The sequence below is a fragment of the Alexandromys fortis genome, unplaced genomic scaffold, assembly GCF_014885135.2.
Source record: "Alexandromys fortis isolate MF-2015 unplaced genomic scaffold, M_Fortis_MF-2015_v1.1 scaffold_168, whole genome shotgun sequence".
NCBI lineage: Eukaryota > Metazoa > Chordata > Mammalia > Rodentia > Cricetidae > Alexandromys > Alexandromys fortis.
In genome coordinates, this window is record NW_026068058.1 from 3,080,308 (window position 1) to 3,101,999 (window position 21,692).

General features: G+C 46.2%; 1 protein-coding gene across 4 annotated transcripts in view; it reads right to left on the reverse strand.

Moving 5' to 3' along the window:
• Positions 1 to 21,692, reverse strand: part of Ets1 (ETS proto-oncogene 1, transcription factor) — a 122,789-nt gene that overhangs the window by 86,601 nt on the left and 14,496 nt on the right. For all 4 annotated transcript variants that reach the window (XM_050120033.1, XM_050120034.1, XM_050120031.1 and 1 more), the window contains one exon: positions 8,708 to 8,855. In XM_050120033.1, coding sequence (XP_049975990.1) covers positions 8,708 to 8,855 — 148 coding nt within the window. The remainder of the gene's footprint in view (positions 1 to 8,707; positions 8,856 to 21,692) is intronic.

Here is a 21,692-nt window from a genome sequence, read left to right on the forward strand (position 1 = left end):
ACATTCAATCTGCTTGTTTGTTTCCTGTCTCACAGTAATTTTGTGAGGTTGGCACTCTGATATTAGAAATTAGGAAATTGAAGTTCCCAAAGGTTCCGTGGTTTGTCTGTGGATTGCAGGTCTAAAGAGCTGGGCCCTGGAAGTTAGGCTCTGTTTCTTTGCAAACTGCAAGGACTGAGCAGGGAGGGGTGACCTGCTGGCTCGCCCACCTATCTCAAACTCCCACTAGCCTCTTGCAAACTAAATCTAAGTCCAAAATCTCATCTGCTCCAACCGTTTATTTCTTAAACAGATGTGCCACCACAAACCAAAGGGACAGCAGGCAGGCCAGGCAGTCCACGCCTCTCCCCCTTCCAGATTCAGCTTTGCAGCTGCCAAGCCTAGGCCAGGGCGCCCCACGTTGGGATGGGTGACTGGGACCCTGCCTAGCTGGCAGGGCCGGGGTTAACCCGGCAGCCCTGCGGAGCAAAGATTTCTGTTTTATTTCAGCGGGGGAAGTGTGTGCTGCCTGATTAGCTGGATGGTTTCCTCTTTTCCCATAACCTCCAGACCCCCACGGCCCAAGTGTTTACTCTCTGAAATAAAAAATCTGCTGGTGTTTTTCTTTTTGTGTGCTCGTGTATTTTGGGAGGATTGCAGAGGAGGAAGGCGGGGTCGGGGTGAGGGACCAGCCTGGGGGAAGGGAGGGCGCAGCCTCCAGCTGCAGAAGCTGCAGCTCAGGAAAGCAACTTCTTAACGAGGGAGCTGGTCTCTTGCTCTGGCAGCTATAAACACACTGAACATCTGGAGGCAGAGAGTCTCTCCCGGCCAGACGTGAGCACCACAGGCTGTCCCTGCCTGGCCGTCCCCACCCCCTCGGCTCTCACACCCCCTCTCGGCTCAGCTCAGCTCCAGCCTTCTCACATCATCCGCCCACCCGACCACTTCCATTCACAGAGATCCGCAGAGCCCGCTAGCAGCTCGGCCCGGCCCGCGGGAGCAGAGAGGAGACGAGGAGGCGACGCCAGCCTGCAGGGCCCCCCCCCCGCCCCCCGCCCCTGTTCCAAAAGAGGGGTCAAACTGCTAAAATCCAATAAGAACTCGGTGCCCCGGGGACCTTTTCCCAACTCGGACTAAACATTTTGCGGTTTGAAAAAGTTAAGAGAACTTTCCCCCTCCAGAGTCCACTGGGAGTTCCAGTGCTATGCTGTCACTTCCTTGACTTTTTTTTTTTTTTTTTTTTTTTTTGAGAAACAAGGAATTTATCCATCAGGTGGTCAGGCCAAAGCAGGCTTGTGCGCGAATTGTCACCCTCCTAGCCTTGCCAAGATGAGTGGAGCTCTTTCTACACCTGGGTCTCCTTCCTCTCCCAGCATCTGTAAAAGGGATTCACACACACACACACACACACACACACACACACACACACGCACACAGAGCCAGCCCCCCCCCCCCCCCTTTTCCCCTTGCATCATTCCAGTGAGCATAAGCACCAACCCCTAACTGCTCTGGGTCTGCATTCTTCTTCCCGGGTGTCCCTCTCTTTCTGCTGGTGAAATTACAGAGAAGGGTAATGTTGGTAGATGTAAACATGTGATATATGATGCTGAGGAGAGGAAGAGAAGGAGAGATGGGGGAGAGAGAAGGAGAAGGAGGGAGCTCAAGGGTAGGGTGTGCCTGGGGCAGTGAGAGAGTAGTCAGACTCATTAGGTCAGCGTCAGACACCTCCTTTCTCTGGCTCCTTTAAATTTACACTCAGACTACGCTGGATGGCAAGGGTTCCAATTATTGGCTATAAGCCATGACCTTTTATGTCTTGTACTGTGGAAACCAGCAGGAGACCTCAAAATAAAAGACCCATCTGTTAAAAATTGGACACCCAAGGAACTCATCAAAAACTCCAGGACATGACGTTGTATCCTTGCTCTTTCTACCAGACCAGGCCAAGCCCTCTGCCTGAACAACACAGTTGCATTGAGATTCAAACCCTTACACCAAACGGTTAAGGAATCTGAATGTCAATCAAAATGTTGAAGAAGCAGAAGGTGGAGAGGCTAAGATAGGAAGCAGAGCGAGGTCAACATGGCAGCAGCAGGCACCCACAGCTGGTCAAAGGACCACCTTCACTTGCAGAGAGAAGGCTCAGGCACACAGATACCTCACTAGAAAAAGCAAAAGATGGCGGCAAGTGTGGAAGAGATGGTGGTAGTAAGAGGATTGGGGCTAGGCTCACCTACTTCCTCTTCCTTTCCAGCACGTCCTTAAAACCTCTCAGAGATGTGATGAGATAGGGTCTGTGACAAGTGACAAGACTGTTGAGCCTTAAGGTTCCCTGGGCTCCACCCTCTGGGCTACCTAATCACGCAGCGAGGCCCCAAGCGTGATCTTCTGTGGAAGACGAAAGTTGTGACAGGACCATAGCTAGCTCCGTCCCAGACAGCACAGGCCAGACCAGATCCAGAGAAACACAAGCTGTCCATCTCCCTCAGCGGTCAGGCGTTATTTGCTGAGAAGAAGAGGATTCTCTGGTGTTGGCTTACATCAGGCCAGGCCAGGCTACTTAGAGACTGTGTCTCAAAAATAAGAGAATACATATTTTAAAATAATATTAACAACAACAATAATAACAACAGTAATAGTAATAATAAACAAACCAGTTGCAAGGAACTACCTTTTGAAAGTTTAGACGGTTCCACATTGAGTTGGGAAATCAAGAAAATTCAATAAAATGTTGAGGATGGGGACCAGTGGAGGGTTCCTGGTTTGCCTCACCCGGTTTGCCTCACCCTAGGCTTCCCTAAGTCTTTTCTGACATGAACAATCCAGACTCTGTCTGGGACAGACTAGTCCAATATAGTAATATGCAATGTTACAACATCCAGGATACTCACAGGTTCACAGGCTCAGAATTGTCTGGAAGAACAAAGAACCTAAAAAAAAGTGCTCTAGAAAAAGAAAACTGTGTCCTGAAGAAAGACAGAACAGATCCGCGCTGCAGCTGGAGCTGAAACTGCTGGTTCTTAAACCAGCCATGCAGCCATCCTACATCCCAGGCAGTCAGTTGAAAGGGGAAACCTGCAAGGAACATAAACATTCCGGGGCAAGGTGAGTCTCCATTGAAGTCCTGCTGGCTGGCGTTTCTTCAACACTCTCAACACTTGAAAGCCAAACTGGAGGCTCTGCTTTTCCTGCTGAGACATCCCACCTGGCTGTCGATGGAGCTTTCCAAACACTGCCCAGGTTTGATCCCTCCCAGCCGCTGGGCCAGATGACAGAGCCCCAAGAGAGACCGTGAACCTGGCCTCTCAACATGTCTCCCACATGAACTTCTAAAGTTTATTTGGGGAAGACATTCCTCAACTCCACCATCTGATTAGTAAATTTGTTTCAGAAATTTTAAATAGTGAAATCTAAAGTCACTCCCTGATATTCCCAAGCCTGTGTCATATGTAAGTGTGCTATTTCATATAGAAGCCATTTACCTTATTACCAAAAAAAAAAAAAAGTACCCTACACATGCAATTAAAAAAAGAAGTTACTTGCAGGCAAGGACTCTGCCTTCTCTTTCCACATCTGTCTTCTTGAGACCCACCAAGTGCCCCTGGCAGTCAAATGAGTTCAGCCAAACAGTGGGTCACTTTCTGACTCAACCTTTAAGCACTTTTTGATTTCCAAAACATACTTTACGGGACAATGAGTCAAAAGGCACTTGAAGGCAATGGTTTACAATAGCAGACATGCACATCATGTTTACTGTATGCTGACATGCTTCAAGTTTCATAGATGTGAACTGCGTGGTTCTCAGAGTGTGAGCTCTGGAGTTCCAGCAGCAGTAACCGGGGCAGCTCCTAGAAGAGTATTAGAAACAAACATTTCTCAGCCCTAACCCTGGAGTAGAACCTTAAAGCCTATGATTTAGCAGATTCTGGAGATTCAAGTTTGTGAGTCTAAAGCAAGAGTTAAATTTTATATATCTAAGATCCTCCTCCTCTTCTTCTCTTTCTTTTTTTTTCTTCTTTTTCTTCTCCTTCTTCTTTATCCTGTGCCTCCTGCTCCTCTTTTGCTTCTGCCACTACCTGTGGAACATACTTTGAGAATCTCCCTGGCATATGAGGAAACTGGAGAATCAAAATCAAGTTGCCGGAGGTCACACAGTGAGGAAGACCTACCATAAACCTAAGCGATCTCCTTTACGAGCCTGGGCTCCTACACAGAGAGAGACCCTCTCAAAATTAATAATAATAATAATAATAATAATAATAATAATAAGTAGGTAGACAGAGAGAGAGAGAGAGAGAGAGAGAGAGACAGAGAGAGACAGAGAGAGAGAGAGANAGAGAGAGAGAGAGAGAGAGAGAGAGAGACAGAGAGAGACAGAGAGAGAGAGAGAGAGAGAGAGAGAGAGAGAGAGAGGATCCCAGGTCCTTTATTCTTCCTTACTCTTGGTCCATCTCTTCATTCTTTCTCAAGACAGATGAAAAGAGGCAGGATTCTGTGCATGAGGGTAGATGAAGGTTTTACTGAACTCAGCAAACACAATATGCCAAACTACATTATAGAAGGGAAAAAGCAGCGCCTGGTAGTTCAAATCAAGGACCATGGAGAGGAGAATGAAACCTGTTCTTTTCTAGCCTCTGTGGCTGTGCACTGCCTCCCAGCTGAAGCAAGGATTTGACATGATGTACATTGATCAAAATGCTACTCTTATAAATTACACTGATCCAAGACTAAAACCATCTCTGTATTTGAAAAATAATTCCTGAAATGAAAAAAAAATATGATGCCAAACTGTAAGGAGGCTAGAGTACCATGTTTTCTGATACATGCTTTGGTCACTCATGATGACTCTAACTGAGAAGCTAAAGTCACATATGGACAGCTGGCAGCTATGGACGAACTCTGGTCCTGTTGTCTCAGCGTGGAGTGCGGTCTCTGATTTCTGGTTCCCAATAGAAACAAGCATTGCCTGACTCCGGTCAGGGCTTGGCTCCACTTCCAGGCTTATCTTCTCATCTGAGAATGGATTGTATCTACCCAGTCACTTCTCAACAGGGATGTGGGCAGGAACTAGCCCTAAGGGCTCATGACAGCAACGTGTTATTGAGTTCTTAGAGACAGGGAGCAGGGGCCTGACGTACACAATGATTCTTATGATGCTGGAGAGGGAGGTGCTGAAACGGAGGGACAGAACAGAGGAAGGGAAGAGAAAAGAGGCCGGGTCAGTGGGCTGCACTCCAGGCAGACTATAAACAGTAACAGACAGTACAGCCCTAGCTTGTTAAGGAGCTCCATTGATTCACACGGTTCCCTGACAGAGGGATGACGAGAAGCTGAAACAGAAAGGGCCATTCATTCATGCAGAACACCAGCCCTCGGCCCCCATTGGCTCTCCATAATGGCTCCAGGCTGATAGCGAGGAGGGGGCCGTGGCAGAGGGAGGAGGAGGTAAAAATGAAAGAAAATGATGACTGCAAGATCATTGTGAAGCAGCGTACAGCTGCACGGGCAATTGCATGCAAATGCGACTTCCCTTTTTAGCTGTGTCGCGAATGTCCTCAGAATCATTTTTCTCTCTCCCTTTCACACTCTCTTTCCTCCCCTTCTTCCCTTGTCATCTTCTGGGCTCCCCACTTCTCTGCTCCCCCCTCAGTCATCTTTCACCTTCTTCACCCTTTACCCGTCCTCTCTATTTTCTGTCAGACCCCTTTTTACCTGTTCCTAGCTTTCCTAGCTGCTGAGTCTCCCTTCCCCTTATTGGTGAGGCTTTCCCTACCCAAGCCTTAGTTCAGCTTTCTTCTCTCTTGCCTTCCTTCCTTCCATTCCTCTCCTCCTCCTCCTTGGCCTCTGCCCCTTCATGAACGAAGGGAAAGAACACTTGGGTGAAGGACACTATGAGGGAGCCTGGGGTGTGCACGACCGGCCCCTCCTGTCAGTATCCCAGTCACTGACAGATGTGTAAACCTTGGAAAAGAAGTCCATTCATCCCTTCTGAGAGTACAGACGTGAGGCAGAGCAGGAGTGGGAAGTAGCTATGAGTCGGAGGAGGGGAAGGAAGCTGAAGTTATAAATAGGATGGATGAAAGAAGATGAAGGAAAAAAAAACCTAGAGTATTTTTCTCCCTTTCTTTTTATTCAGCATATCTCCACCGGGGGGGGGGGGAAGAAGTGCCACAGCTGGAGAACTCATTCGTTCACACGTCTTCATCTCCCATCTTTATTACCCCACAATAGCCTTCCAAAGGACAGCCCATCACCAAGGAGAACTGGGCCACAGACCAGAGAGAATTCCCGCTGCTGCTCCTTCATCTGGACAGCTCACAAGGCAAAAGGCAGACAAGGAAGGCGCAAGGTTCTTCCCAGAGCTTTCCATCAGAGGGAGCCTGAGGAAGTGGGAGGTACTGCCTATAGTTGCAAATAGATTGCCACCAACTGGTAGGGAGTCAGACCTCATGGATAGCCTATCACTCCAAGCTGCAGTGGAAGGGCATGTCAGGCCATCCTGAGAGTAGTTATTATCCCTCCAGTCCTCCCATCCCATTCCAAAGCCACAAGCCAAAGGAACCCCAGCTTCTGTCTTGCAGCCGTCAGCTAAGGCACAAACACTGTAGCACATCGCTAACAATTCTTTGCATTTTAAAGCTAAGAATAGACTGATTTGTTAATCATATATTTCACAGAAATTGTCTCGCTGGCCCCGAAGTAGAAGGACAATAAGATACCACCCCCTCTGGCCAATTGTGTGCTCCTCAATTCAGAAAGAGGAAAACTATGTCTGTCTTTTGGGAAGCATAGACATTCTCATTTTGGGGTTATGGATGAGTGTGCAGAGAGCCTCAGCTACAAGTAAGAGTCAACTTGTAGCAAGCACAAGTACCGTCAGAGCAAAAGTTTAAGGCAAGTAGCAAATCACAGTTGCAATTAGGTAAAAACCCTAAATCGTGTGGCATTAATGATACTCAAGAATTATACAAACTCAGGCATGACTGTGTGGGTCTTCTGCTTATATAGTTGAAATCTAATTTGTTTGGATTTTTTTGTTTTGTTCTTTGAAACAGAGTTTCTCTGTGTAACCCTGGCTGTCCTGGAAATTACTATATAGACCAGGTTGACCTCAAACCTGGGGATTTGCCTGCTTCTGCCCCCAACTGCTCCTACCACTGCCCAACTTGTTTGGAACTTGACGTCCTTACATCTGAAGTCTTGAATCTAACCTTTGCACAGGTGCAGAATCTTCCCAGCCTCTTGGTGGAACAGGATGGGCAGCTGAGAGGTTTGTGTTTATGCTTTTAAGGCTTGAAGGGACTGAGATAGCAACAAGAAGATGATAGCATAGACGTGATTGCATCCGCAGCCCTGAGGCGAGTCACAGACTACTGTAATTATCACCATTCACGGAGTCAACAAATATTGAAGCCATTTTATCCTAGAGATGAGCCAGGGAGCTAGGAAGAACCTCCCATACTGCCCTGCCCACCACAGCAGCCCTGCTCATCACAGCACACCCCGCCCAGCCCACCACAACAGCCCCGCCCACCACAGCAGCCCCGCCCACCACAGCAGCCCCGCCCACCACAGGAAGCCCCGGCCTGGAACAAGCACAGTTCTCTGTGTCTCACTGTTCATTTCTGCTGCAGGATGAAGCATGGGCAACAAAGCAGATGTTCGTTTTGTTTTCCCACTGTTTTACAAGTCACTTACCATAAGTCAGGAGGAGAGTAAACAACCACCACAACAAAGAATTCTACTTAGTTTCAGAAATTACCCCCGGTCTCACAGCTTTACTTGTCTAATTCCTGAGAAATACGTATTTCAATATGCAGGCACATGACATTTCTTATGCTAGGAATTTATCCTGACCAAAAAAATAAAATAAAATCTGACAGCTTTGGAATAAAATTCTGACAGATTTAGAACAATTATATGGATTAATAATATATATATGGAATAATATGTATACATATGCATATTATATTTTATATATGTCATTATAACATGGTTTCAAAGATAATGAAATTTCAAACCGTCGAATTCAAGTTTTACACTTATTATTTTCTTCAAATGCTAATAAGTAAGCAAAGACTAATAGAGTTGAAAAGAAATGGAAGTAAGCCCTGAAAACAGAGGTGCACAGGCAACAAACAGCTCAGGCTGCTTTGGTTGGTCCTGGGGCAAACAGGTAGACTTGCTACAGACAGGTCCTGGGGAGTCTCACTCCACCTTAGGAGAGGGCCACCCTGTAGCTAGCAAACTGGGAAGGGGGACTGGGGAAAGTGCTGGCAGAGATGGTTGGCAAGCAGGAAAAGGCTGGAGAAAAGAGACTGCAGATGCCAGCGGAGAATGAGAGCAATGAAGATACAAGAGATGTGTCAGCCTGAAGGAAGGCTGATCCGCCACCTTCTGTCTTTCCAGTTCATCCTTTAGGATGGCAAAATGTGTTTGTCAACAACCACCCGGAACGGAGAAGCAACAGGAAAGTCCACGGAAGGCACGAAACTATTTACAAAACAGACCAAAAGCAACCCCTCTTGGGCCGGTTGGTAGTTTCACCTTCCTGCTGGACAATGAAGTAGTGCAAAGTTATCGAGAAGACATGGGGCTTTCCACGGGAGAACAATAGCATCTGTACCCAGGGAAGCCGTGGAGGTGTTGTTTCAGAGAAGTAGCCCTCAGCAGATTTCCCTTGCCCTTCAACTCTCTCCACATTCCCAGCTTTTGTTTAGGTTCCTACCTGAGCCACAGTGTTCAAGGCCGGTCGGAACTTCCTGAGTGGCGGTCTCATCCCAGACTGGGTAAAGAGGTCTTTGCTGATGATGATAGCTGGCCTGGAAACCATAAGTCGTTCGAGGATCTTCAAACAGGTTAATGGGCCCCTGCCTCTGTGACCAGTGAAAATAAAAGGGCGTGTATTAGGAGAGAATAGTTCTCGATAGTTCAGTCCTACTCTAAACATGACTGCACGCCATCCAGTTACATGTATGCAGAAACGATCTGTCAATCAAAAGCAGACACTCATCCCCACAAATTTTGCCCGCCACTCACAGGGAATGAGAGGAACTACTGATTTAGATTATGACTTCATTAATTTCCACCCATACCTTCACACACCTGAGCACCAGCTTGTACAACGTTCAAAAGCCTTCACAGTGAACAGCAGGGCAGGGTATTGACCTGTCAGACTTACGCATTCTGGGCTTTTTCTATCTATATTATCTCCCTCTATAAAAACATCACAAAAGAATGTCCTTATGAGATGACTCCGTGTCATAGAATAGGTGATAAATAAATGCCACAGGAAAGAGAAAAGAATGGATCTCTACCATAAGAACCCATTTCATTTGTTATTCATTGGTAAGGGTAGGTATTGATGATATCAGTTGCTAGCTAAGAATAGTCTATTTCCTGCGCTATTTGGAGATTTACGCAACCTCCCTGCTAGCTGTATTAAATTCACACAATATATACTGTGAGAAAACCAAACACGCTATGCAGAAAACCACACTTCACAGTATTTAAAAGTCTCTCCCTTGAAGTCAGATGAATTCTGGTAGATAAAAATTCAAGCACAGGCTGTACTACTTACTCATGGGTGTGCAGATCTGGCCCTTCATCTAAACCTTATAAAGTAGGAAAGTTGAGGGGCTGGAGAGATGACTCAGTGGTTGAGTCAGTTGTTCTTCTAGAGGACCTGCATTCAATTCCCAGCACCCTCATGGCCCCTCACAACCACCTGCAATTCCAGTTCCAGGGGATCCAATGTCCTCTTCTGGTCTCTTTGGGTACTTAGCACACATGTGGTACACTGACATACACGTAAGTCAGCACCCACATACATACAATAAAATTAAATGTTAAAAATATAGAAGAAAATTACATATAAAGCAAAATTAAATATAAAATTTATTGAATAAAGCTATGTACTTATGAAATGCATGCAATGAGTACTCTATGTAAAGTTTTGTCATCAGTACAAGGTGGGTGTTATCTTAACCAAAGAGTCAGCTGGGCCTGGTGGTGCATGCCTATAGCACCAGGAGACACCTATAGCACCAGGAGATACCTATAGCATACAGGAGACGCCTATAGCACCAGGAGACCCCTATAGCATACAGGAGATACCTATAGCATCCAGGAGACACCTATAGCACCAGGAGATACCTATAGCATACAGGAGATGCCTATAGCACCAGGAGACCCCTATAGCATACAGGAGACACCTATAGCACCAGGAGACCCCTATAGCATACAGGAGATACCTATAGCACCAGCTATACAGGAGACTGGAGCAGGAGAAGAGCAAGTTCAAGATCTGCCTGAGCTCTAGGAGGCCGAAACAGAAACACAGCAAGTTTGAAGGTTGCCTGGCTATGTAGAAAGTACAAGGAAATTAAAGAGATGTGTCTCAAAATAAAATTTTTAAATTAAAATGAGGTTTTCTGTAAAACAAACAAACAAAAAAAGATAATCTGTTTTTATTCTGAAAAAAAAAAAAAACCGTGAGATTCACAAGATGACACCAATGTCCAAGTCAAACTAGACAGAGGAAATTCTGCAAGGTTGCAACCCTACACAGAGAACTGTAGGTGACTGAGGAAAATTGGGAGCAGGAGAGGTGGTCCTCCCCAAGGAAGAGCACACAAATTAGTAAAAACACATATACAAGCAACATTATATGTACTGAGCAGGTTGTATTTAGAAATATATATGTGTGTGTATATATACACATATATGAAAATGCACATACAAGTAACATGGAAATACTGAACAGGTTATATTTAGGAATATAGATGCATAAACATATATTTATATATGTATGAAATAATTAGTTAAAAAAAGCCATGAATCTGAAGGAGAGCAAGGAGGAATAAATGGGGCATGTAGGAGGACTTAGAGGGAGGAAAAGGAAGGGGGAAATCACAAAAAAAATAAAATTAACAAAATTAATAAAAAAAAGAAACTGGGGGAGATAAAGAAGCTTCAAAGAATAAAGGCACTTGCTGTCAAGCCTAACAACTTGAATTCAATCCCCAGGACACAGGGAGCATGCAGAATCTACTCCAGAATGCTCTCTTATTTCATCCACATGCATGCCTTGGCGTGAGAATATGGGCACCCAGCACACCACACACATACAGTAAGCAAATGTTTTTAAAAAACAAACCATGGGGCTTAGGAGATGGTTCAGTGCTAAAGCTCTGGCTCTGCACACGTGGCAACAAGAGTTTGGAGCCTCATAGCCCACATAAAACGCTGGATAGGCCACTTGTGATCCTAGAACTCCATGAGCAGAGAGACATGGGGTCCCCCTGAAAGCTGGCTAGTCAAACGAGGCAAATTGGTGAGCCAAATCAGAGAGAGAGAGAGAGACTGCCTCAATAAGCAAAGTGGAGAATAATAGAGAAAGCTGCCCAAGCCCAATCTCTGCCAGCCACACACATGCACGCACCAACATGCAGAGAACATACACACGTGCACACACCAATGCCCAGGAGAACATACACACATGTAAGCACCAACACCCAGGAGAACATACACAATGCGCACACCAACACACAGAACATACACACGTGCATGCACCAACATGCAAGAGAACATACACACATATGTGCACCAACACAGAGGAGAACATACACACGTGCACACACCAACACGTAGAACATACACACGTGCATGCACCAACATGTAGGAGAACATACACAGGTGTACACACACCCCACCTACATACACAGGCAACCAAAACAGAAAAAAAGAAAAAAAAAACTGTTTTTCAGACACGTTCTCTCTGTGACTGCCTGCCATCAAGCCGAGGACTCTGTTTTTCAGAGCGAGAGGTAGGGGTCTGCCACTAACCGCAAGTACCTCTGCTGGCATACGCTTCTGAGAAGCTTGTCACACAGTTCTGTATTCTAAACACCTGCCTGTTATTAGACATTTCACGAATCTACTTGCTAGCCATTTCATAGAGTAGAAGAATGGCCTTATTACTCAACGGAACCACATCAACAGCTTCCATTCATTACGAAACTGTCCCAGTCAAGGAGAAAGAAGCAGGGTATTAGTGGGTCTGAAATCTGGGTGGTGCAGCCCTATCTCATTGTCTAAAGGGAACCACCTTAACTAAGTTGCCGCACCGAAAGGCTCATCACCTGAGCCCTCCTTTCTTGGTTGCCAATGGAGAAGCTTCGTTGAGATGCCTGAGCAACACCACACATCTCTGCCACAGTCCGAAGAGAAGCATCTGGCAGTTTCTCACTTGCTCATCCCCAAAGGTTGCTGAAAGGAACTGACGTGCACCACACACCTGCCAGCGACAGCTGGCACGCTACACATCCTATGAGGGTGGCCACTTTGGATCCCCACCACCACCCTGTAAAGCTAGCACCCTTATCTCCATCTTACAGAAGAGCAAACTGTCACTTGGAGGAGGAAAGCAGATTGGCATAGGTCGCTCTTGCTTATAAAACGATGGAGACAGAAATCTAACCCTGGTCTGGTTGGTTCCCAGCTGCCTCTTCTTCTACATATACAACACGAAGCTGTGCGGCTCAAAACTGATTGCTAGAAGCCAGCCATGGTGACACTTATTTGTACTCTCCATATTTGGGAGGCTGAGGCAGGAGAATGACTAGTTTTAGCCCAGCCTGTGCTACAGAGCAAGACTCTGCCTAGGTAAAGCTAATTCCATAATATATATGTGTATATTCCATAGTAAGTGCTTGATGAATTATGCCAAGGTGATGTCAGTATCCCTGGTACACTTAGGCTATGCCAAGTATTATGTGGGCTGCTAAAAGTATAACAGGACTGTGAGATGAACCACACCCTTAGGAGCTGCTGCCTAATGATTTTCTCCTAGATTGAAACATTTCATTCTTCAGGGAAGCTTCTAAAGCAGGAAGGTTAAACTACTCAAATTAGTTTCAGGGGGTCCCTGAAACTGCCCAGATTCCCGAGGCCCCTTCCTGACACAGTAAGCAATTAAAGCTGTGAGAACTTCTCTGAGAAGCAAAGTTGAGTCGCAAAGAAGACTCTGAGACCAGACCAGCTGCCTGGAAGAAGTAGAAACCAGCCAAACTCGCTGGAAGAGCAACTGAGTCACTTGGAAGGCACGCTCCAACCTCCTTAGCTGCTTGCAGGATTTGGAGCATGCTCGAGGTGCTCAGATTCTGTGAGCTGTCACGCCTGCTGGGGTGGGCCTTGGTGATGCAGCTGCCTTTGAGTCATTTCTGCTCCTATAAGTAACCCCTCACCCATACTCCTGTAAGTAACCCCAATCACACTCATTGGTTCACCAAGATGGACTGTGGTGGTGTCCTCCGTCATGAGATGTCTTTCTAGAGTGAGTAGTGTGGGCTTCGTCGCTCCCCCCCCCAGGACCAGCTTTGTCACTCAGCAGGAGCACACAGAAAAGCAAACAGGAAGTTCTAGTGGGAGGGTGTGGCAACACTAAGGACCCTTTGTAGGGGAAAGGGAAAGTAGCAGAGAAGAATTTCTAGAGAAAGTGGACTGAGAAGAGAACCATGGATTGATGGCGCTGAACCGTCAAGCAATCAAAGAGTGAAGAAGATGGCAGGCCTACAGTTCAAGACAGACCACAACTTCAGAAGGAGGAATGAAAAAAGGCCTGGGCGGGTCAGAGAAAGCTGGAGACTGTTAGTTGGTGGGAGCAAACCTTGGAGAAAAACATGATCTTGGGCGCCCTGCAATGGGGTAAGCATGGATGATTAGAGCCGAGCTAGAAGTAAGCCATGCACACCAGAAGGAGGATGTGTATGTGACTTATTAACTCAACACATTCTAGACAGATTCATTTGATGGTGTTACGTAGGATGGACTGGGCAGTAGAATAAGAAGAAGAGGTTACACAGTCATTAAGGACCCTGTCAAGCTACACAGGGAGCTGAGGCAAGAACACAAATCTGTATTATTGACCCAGACATCATTTTATTTTCGAATTCTTTAAACTAAATGTTTATTTCCGTAATGCACTTTTACCTTGATCATGGCTTTTTAAATTATATTTAAAATAGTCTTCAGTTTAATTGTTGACTTCAAGTACCCACCTCGCATGAAGCCTCATTAATCTTGCCTAATCCAGTTATGAAGAAAAGACTTACATGTGTGTCACCACAGAGGCGAAGGTGGAAACAGCCATAGGGTATGCTAAAAGAAGAATCAGCATGATTTTTTTTTTGAATGAGGCAATGAAAGAAAAAAGAAAAAGAAATCTAAGATACACCGAGGGCTTGCTCTGGTCCAGTGAAAACACTGAGCTGTGTGGCATGTGTAAAGAGGGTGGAAGACAGTGTCACTTTGGGTCCTGTTCAAGTAGAGGAATGGCAGAGCAACTTGGTAGAGAAGTTTCTTCAGACAGGAAAGAATGAAGCTAGAGCTGATTGCATAAAGAACATGGTTTGAGCACAGATTCAAGGAAATTGGCAGGTGAAGCAAAAGGGAAAATGATAAAAGACAGTTCTTGTGGCTGTTGCTTTTCTTGTCACTGTACAAAAATGCCTGGCAGACATGACTCAAGGGAAGAAAGGTTTACTCGACCTCGAAAGTCCACAAAACCTCAGTCCACCATGCCAGGGAAGACCAAGTCAAGCCTCTAAGTCTGTGTCATTGTAGTGTGCTGTGGTAACTTGTTCCACAGCAGCTGACCAAGAAGAACCAGGCTGGAATAGGGATGTTTCAGGGCCACGCTTTGTGACCTCTTGTGTCATTCAGGCCACACCTCCTGAAGGTGCAATGGCTTTCAAAATCATAACACAAGCTGGGGAGCCAAGCCTCTAAACTATGAATCTGCAGGGGATATTTCAGATTCACAGGTCTGTAATGACGGGAGAAATAAGGGTATAAAAACGAAGTTGATGATATAGAAGAAAAAAACAGTGTCTGTAGATGCAGTGGCCAGCGGCAGAGCTTCAAGCACTGGTGGTGGTTTCTAAGCATCCACTAAGAAAGAGTGGGAACCATGTAGCCGATGAATAACAGACCCTTGAAGTCTCCGCCATGCTCTCTCTCTTTACGGTGTGAAGAACAATTCAACAAACATCGCTGCATGAAAAGCATTATGGGAGAGCATCCAGGAACCTGCAGCCCAAACATCTCTCCTACCTAATTCTGAGAGCCAGGATACCAGACACAGCTTTGCCACTGTTCTGCTCAAAGGATGGGCTAAATGTCCTAGCCGTTTCCTCAGAGGACCATGTCCCCTCTTCTAATGGGGAAAGGCTATCTTGTCTGTGCCGTCCCTCTGCTACTCTGACCATGCATCAGGGTCAGGTCCGGCAACTTTGCAGCTACTGTTCCTTCTGGACTGCAGGCAGCTGTGTCTCCAGAGCCACCATTTCCCCTCCCCTTCTAGTCTTGCTACATCCCTAAGCCATTCTAGTTGTTCATAGTCCCGTAAGTCCCCCCAAATTGGAAGAGGGACTCAGGGAATATTTTTATACTATCAAATAACAAACATCTGGAGTCAGTGTATCTGTGATAGTGTGTGATCTCTTTTCCCAGCACCTCTCTAGCTTCAGCCAAGCAGCCTTCAGGTTGCAGGTGTTTGTCTATTAACTCCCTCCTCCCTTTCCTTTCCTTGTGTCTGTATAGAAACACTGCCTGTCCTTTGGTTGACAACCGAGGCCCAGGGTTTAGCCTCAAGCCATAAACATAGAAGGCACACACACATAAAAAAAAAAAAAAAAAAAAAAAAAAAAAACACTTCAAGATGTTTTTCAATCCAGAATTAGAGTGGAGTCAGCACTGGGCAGGATGGACTTTGTGCTTTGTCATCTAGGATAACTGTATCATGTTCTGGCAATGTCACAGACACTCATACCCTCTACCAGGAACACAGAGGCCTATAACTAACGCAGGAAGCTTGTGTGTAAGTCCTGTTCCACTGCCACAGAGCTCAGTAACCTCTGGTCTGTCACTTGACCTCCCTAAGCTTTTGCTTCCGGAGGAGGATAGCTTGCCGATCTGCAAGTTCCTTGCCAACTCAAACTCTCCATTTTGCTGACCTGAACACATTCCTGCTCCTGACCTTGTAACTGATCTTGTAACTTCATCAGATCAACAGCTCCATGCGACAAGAGGAGAAAGCCTATTGGGCCAAAAGTTGCCAGAGTCAGAATGTGAGTTCACTCCAGTGTCCCTGTCACGTTCACATCGTGTCCTCATGCTTCCCAAAGTCAAGTTCAGTGTTTTCCTCCCAGATGACCCACTATTCCGAAAAGAAGAGAAAATAAAGCTTAGGCAGTTCCTGAGGTTGAGCAGCTACCGGGCTCTCATGTGGTGTAGACTATAAAACACTGTCTTGCATCAGCACAGACTTCTACTAGATTCTGAGGTCTCTCAGCCTTGGGAGATGCAGTGTGAAGCAGCATTGCCTTACCCTGACTGACAAGCATGTCAGCTAGAACTCTTCTGGCAATGCTAAGGACAAATTCCGATCAGGCTGTGTTTGGCCTCAGAAGGGCACAGGGACAAGAGCTGATTCTTGGGCACACTTGTCCTGCTGAGAGGTGGGAAGGGAGGCATAGCCAAAGTCCTCTGAGCTCTCCTGAGTGTGACTGTGAAGGAGGAGGGACAAAAGGGTGGTATGGCCACCAGGAGAGGCAGGAACATACAAAATAGCTAAGTCCCAAGGGGCAATTTTAATTTTAGACTCAAGGCCAGGAAATTCTTTTTAAAACAATGAGGGTGACAGGCTTGGGCCCTGGGGAAAGGGCAGGCTTGACCCTCCGCAGGTTTCTGAGAAAGAAAAAGAAGCAGGAGGGAGGGCCCAGGAAGACAGTGTCTAGTGTGTTCTTCAAGTGGCTCTAGGCTTCCCTGAGGCCCCTGGGAATCTTCGTGCCAGCCAACAACACACGGGCCTCTCCACTCACATCAGACTCTCACTGAGACCCAGCCAAGGGGCATGGATGGCCTGGAACATGAAAAGGCCCTGAGTGGCCGAAGATATTACTGTCTTGTTGAGCAGTCTGAAGTAAGATGAAAATCATTTGCTCCGTTTTGAACTACTGGAATCTCTAAGTCGCCACTCACTCATCCAGAATCCCTTAAACTTGTTCTCACGCCCCAAGGGATAACAGTTGCAAGTACCCCATGATGTGAATCACTAGGTAATGCTGACGTGTAGCCTTGGGGTAGAATGCAGCTTTATAGTTTTCTCAGCAGTCTATATAATGGAGTTCTTAGCCCTTCCTAGATCAGGGGAGGTCAGCTTTTCATAAGCAAGGTATGTGGATACATGAATGAAAGTTGGTTCTAAGTTTTCATATGCTGCCAAGTTATCTTTTTGAAAAATGAGTACTGCACACATCTTAAATAACAGCACTTAGGAGGCAAAGGCCAGTTTGAGGCCAGTCTGGTCTACTAAGTGAGTTCCAGACCCTGCCTCAAAAAATGAATACAATAGCAAGGACTTCCTACGATTGAATGTGTTCCCCCAAACCTATTTCTGAGACTCATTCACAAATGCGATAACACGAAAAGGAGGTGACAGTCGTGGGGGGCAGACAGACGGTGAAAGACCCCTTGCAAAAGGGCTTGAGGAAGTAGTTCATTTCCTCCCAGCCCTCGGCCATGTGTGAACAGAGCATTTGTCCCCATTAGAAGACACAGCAATGAGGCGCCATCTTGGAAGGAAAGCCTGAGACAACACAAGACCCAGAACCTATCAATGCCTTGATCTTGAATCGCCTTAACTTCCAGAACTGTAGCAGTAACTCTATCTTTATAAATTTCCTGGTCTCATAAATTTAGTGATAGAAACAAAAACAGACTTTAAAAGAGATATGGGTCATATCTATGCTTTGTGGCATTAAAAAGTTAGGCAATTCAGTTAACCGTGCAGGGTCTTTATTTTCTAATGTTGTACCATCCAGTGTGTGTCCTGACTCTGAAATTATCTAGTTTATACTGACTGACCCTAATAGTTAAAAAAAAAAAAAAAGCCCTGTTCTCTAAGATGCTAGAAAGGTGGGGGATGGGTAAATACATAGATAAACATATACATATATATGCACTCTATTATACTTCCATAATTGCATCAGTCATAGAGCCATCATCACCCCCCAAACAACAAGAAAAGGGGAAAACACATTTTATGGTTTCTTTTGTGATTCTGACTTTCTTTTGAGTGTTCATACTTTCCTAAACAAATCACTAACTCCAATGCTGCGAGATTCCCACAGAGCTGGGGTGGTACCTAGAATGGCTTCACAGCGGCAAGCATGGTAGCTACACAAACAGCCTGGAGACATGATTATTTCAGGAACACACTCAAAACTGGACTCCCGAAGCAAGAGTGATAGGCAGGCTATCCACAGCCAGAGCCGCCACTAAGAACAGAATTGCTGCTCAAGGAGGCCCAATTAAACCCAGCTACTCTAGATAAGAGAAGCAGGTCTGGTTACCCAATGGGGCTGTAAACCACCAACCTATGACAAGAGAATTTTGATCTGGTGGCAAGAGGGCTCTTTCTCATTCAGGGGAGCATGAAGCAAGATTTCCCAAGAAGAATGTCGCCACCTGTACCCCAGTAGCTCCATCTTGTTCTGACAACACCCCTGTAGAGACACCCCCGTAAAAATCGTCACTATTCCTCCCCCCACCAAGAATCTTCTTAACACAACTTAAGAACCTAGAACAGAAAGGAAAGACGTGGGGAAATGGTAGGAAAATGGAATTAATTGAGCTCATGTTCGTGGAGGCATTGGCTAAGAGAGTCCCCAGAGAAGCAGCACTGTGACCTTCATGGTAGTTATAGTCACCCGTTCTATAGGCAAGACTGGTGTGGTTTAGAGCATTAAGAGTTTGCTCACCATCGCTGCTTAAGGACTAACCTACGAGGCCGTTCTGCCTCCAGTGCTCGAGTACTTTCTGCAGCAATCATGGGCGAGGCTGCTCTCATTTGAACTATACTCTAAAACCAAGCAAGAGTTTAAGCACTGTGAGGGTAAGCGCTAGCGTGGACCCACTCAAGTTGCCTGGACAACAGAGGACCAGCTCTCCTCTCACAGACGGTAGGAGCAGATTCCTGCTGAGAATCTGCTGAGCTCCAGCGACTTCCCACCCTCACTCTCTCATGTTCATCCACCCTCTTCACGCATGCTCACGCCTAAGGTAACTCCCTCGTCTTTGCACTACAGCAGAAGGGTCTTCAGTAGAGACTGTCCCGTATTCTGTGACTTATGCGATCCTAGAACAGAACCTAATGAACGTCTTTGGTTGTTGTTGCTTATGTGTTTGTTTACAAATTACACAGTCTCAAGAATTATGTTTTAGCAGGAAAGAAAAGGAATATAATCCAGGGGCATTCCACAGCTGCTTGCCCTAGGATCACAAGTTCCACCTAATACCTGCTATAAATAAGGCAAGAGGAAAGAGGAAATTGGGTTCCCCTTCTGCTAGTCAGAGTACCTGAAGACAGAAGCAAGGAGGTGTGTGTGTGTGTGTGTGTGTGTGTGTGTGTGAGAGAGAGAGAGAGAGAGAGAGAGAGAGAGAGAGAGGAGAGAGAGGAGAGGGAGAGNGAGAGAGAGAGAGAGAGAGAGGTGTGTGTGCATGTGTATATGTGCGTGTGTGTGATGGAGAGAGAGAGAAAGAGAGAGGTGTGTGTCGGGGGGGGGGGATCTGTTAATCAATCAATCACAATGGGAGAGAAAATAGAATATACAAATGAGACCAGACTGGGTGCCAGACACATGTAATTCCAGTGATAGAATAGGGTGAGACTTGATGATCACAAGTTCAAGGTCCACCTAGGCTACAGAGAATTTAAGAGTCACATGGGAAGGTTAAGGGGATCCTGAGTCAGATTTTTTTTAATTAAAAAGAGGACTGACTGGAGGTGTATCCCTGGGAAGCAGGAGACTTCCCTAGCATGCTTGCAGCTCAGGCTCAATCGTCAGAACTAGGTATTGCTTTACTCTACATAACACAACAGCTGTCAGACAAAGGCAAGACGGCTTACAAAACTTAGATATATTTTAAAGTAAGTGTGATGTGCATGGGGGCATGTGTGGAGGCACGTGAGCAGTCACATGTAGAGGTACATGTGGAGGTGTATATGGAGGCACGTGTGGAGGAGGCATGTGTGGAGGAGGCATGTGTGGAGGAGGCATGTGTAGAAGCATGTATGGAGGAGGCATGTGTGGAGGAGGCACGTGTGGAGGAGGCACGTGTGGAGGAGGCACGTGTGGAGGAGGCATGTGTAGAAGCATGTGTGGAGGAGGCATGTGTGGAGAGCATGTACAGAGGCATGTATGGAGGCAAGAGAACAGCGTTATGGAGTCAGTTTTTCTACTATCTTTATGTGGGTTCTGGAAACCTAACTCTACCCACTGAGCCATCTCGCCAGCCTAGCATTCACTGATATGATACATTTACAAGTTTGTATTTTTACAATTTTGTAGGACAATTTCTGAGATTGTTTTTATTTGGAAAATAAAGGCATTATATTTATATTTAAAAATAAAGTATGGCTGAATTACAGTGAAAGAGTAGGGACACCTTGGTCACTCTACCCTCGAACAAACAGACAGGTCTCCTAAACATAGAGTCTTATCAAAAGAAATTCTAAACGTGGGTTCCATTTAACCTCTTGGGCACCAGTACATTCCATGTGGTACAGTGCAGAGAGTGCCCACTCTTGCCCCTGGGAATATTGCGATGTGTCTCAAAACCTGCAGCTCCAAGAAGAGGTGAGCGGGCAGTTATTACCCCTGCTTTCTGTGCTCGGGGTGCTTCCTAGTAGCCTGGCCACATGATCCCCAAATAAGGTCAGCAATTCCTGACAGCCTCCCCCACACATCCTCCTTTTCAGGAAGATGGTCACAATCGAGGTCATGTTTAGTTAAAACTCTAACTGTTTAGCTCCCTCGTGGTTGCCCTGCTCCAGGTAGGCCAGCAGGGTGGCATGCGAAGAAGGATGACGCATGGGAGGACTAGCACACCAGCACTGGAGGAACTTCCAGAGCCCACGAGGGCTAGCCAGAATAGCATAACAGGAAAGAGCACTTCCTCCGTCAGATGAAAGGGTCCCGCACACCACCCATGTAAGTACCTGGAAGCTGAACCTCTCCCACACAAAAGCCAGACAGCTTCCAAAAGTGTTGTTTCTTTACCTCCTGGCTGTGACATCACATCCTTCTTTACAGTTTCCCCCGAGGAGCTGACCTAACAAGCCAGAAAACTCATGCCCCGCTTTTGACAGACTGGCCCTGAGGCAGAGAACATCAATGGGCCATTACTTGAGAGCTACAGAGCTTTGACAACCGTGACTGAGATTGCTTCAAGTATGTGTCTAGAACAGCAAGGGACCAGAGAATGTTAATGTGACTTCTAGTTCAAAATTTGAGACTCGGCTACCTGGTCATCTTTCAGAACTAGAAAATACTACTTATTTGTCTATTGAGACAGCTGTTAAGTGGAACCCCCTGGAATAGAGACATTGTCTTGGTTATCAAAGCAATGGTTTACAAGCAAACCAGAGCAGCTTCAAGCAGTCTGGGCATATAGGATGGTCCGCCCTCAAATGTGAGGACCAGCATCTTCGACTGAAAGACACCTGACTTAAGAGCTTTGTATCTTTGCTGTGGAGTTGTTGGAGTACCGTGGGAACTTAGCTGCATCCCTGGCCTCTCCTAACAAGTGACAGGAGCACGTCCCCAAACTGGGCGGTGCAGCATGTGTCTAGGCATCATGCGACATCT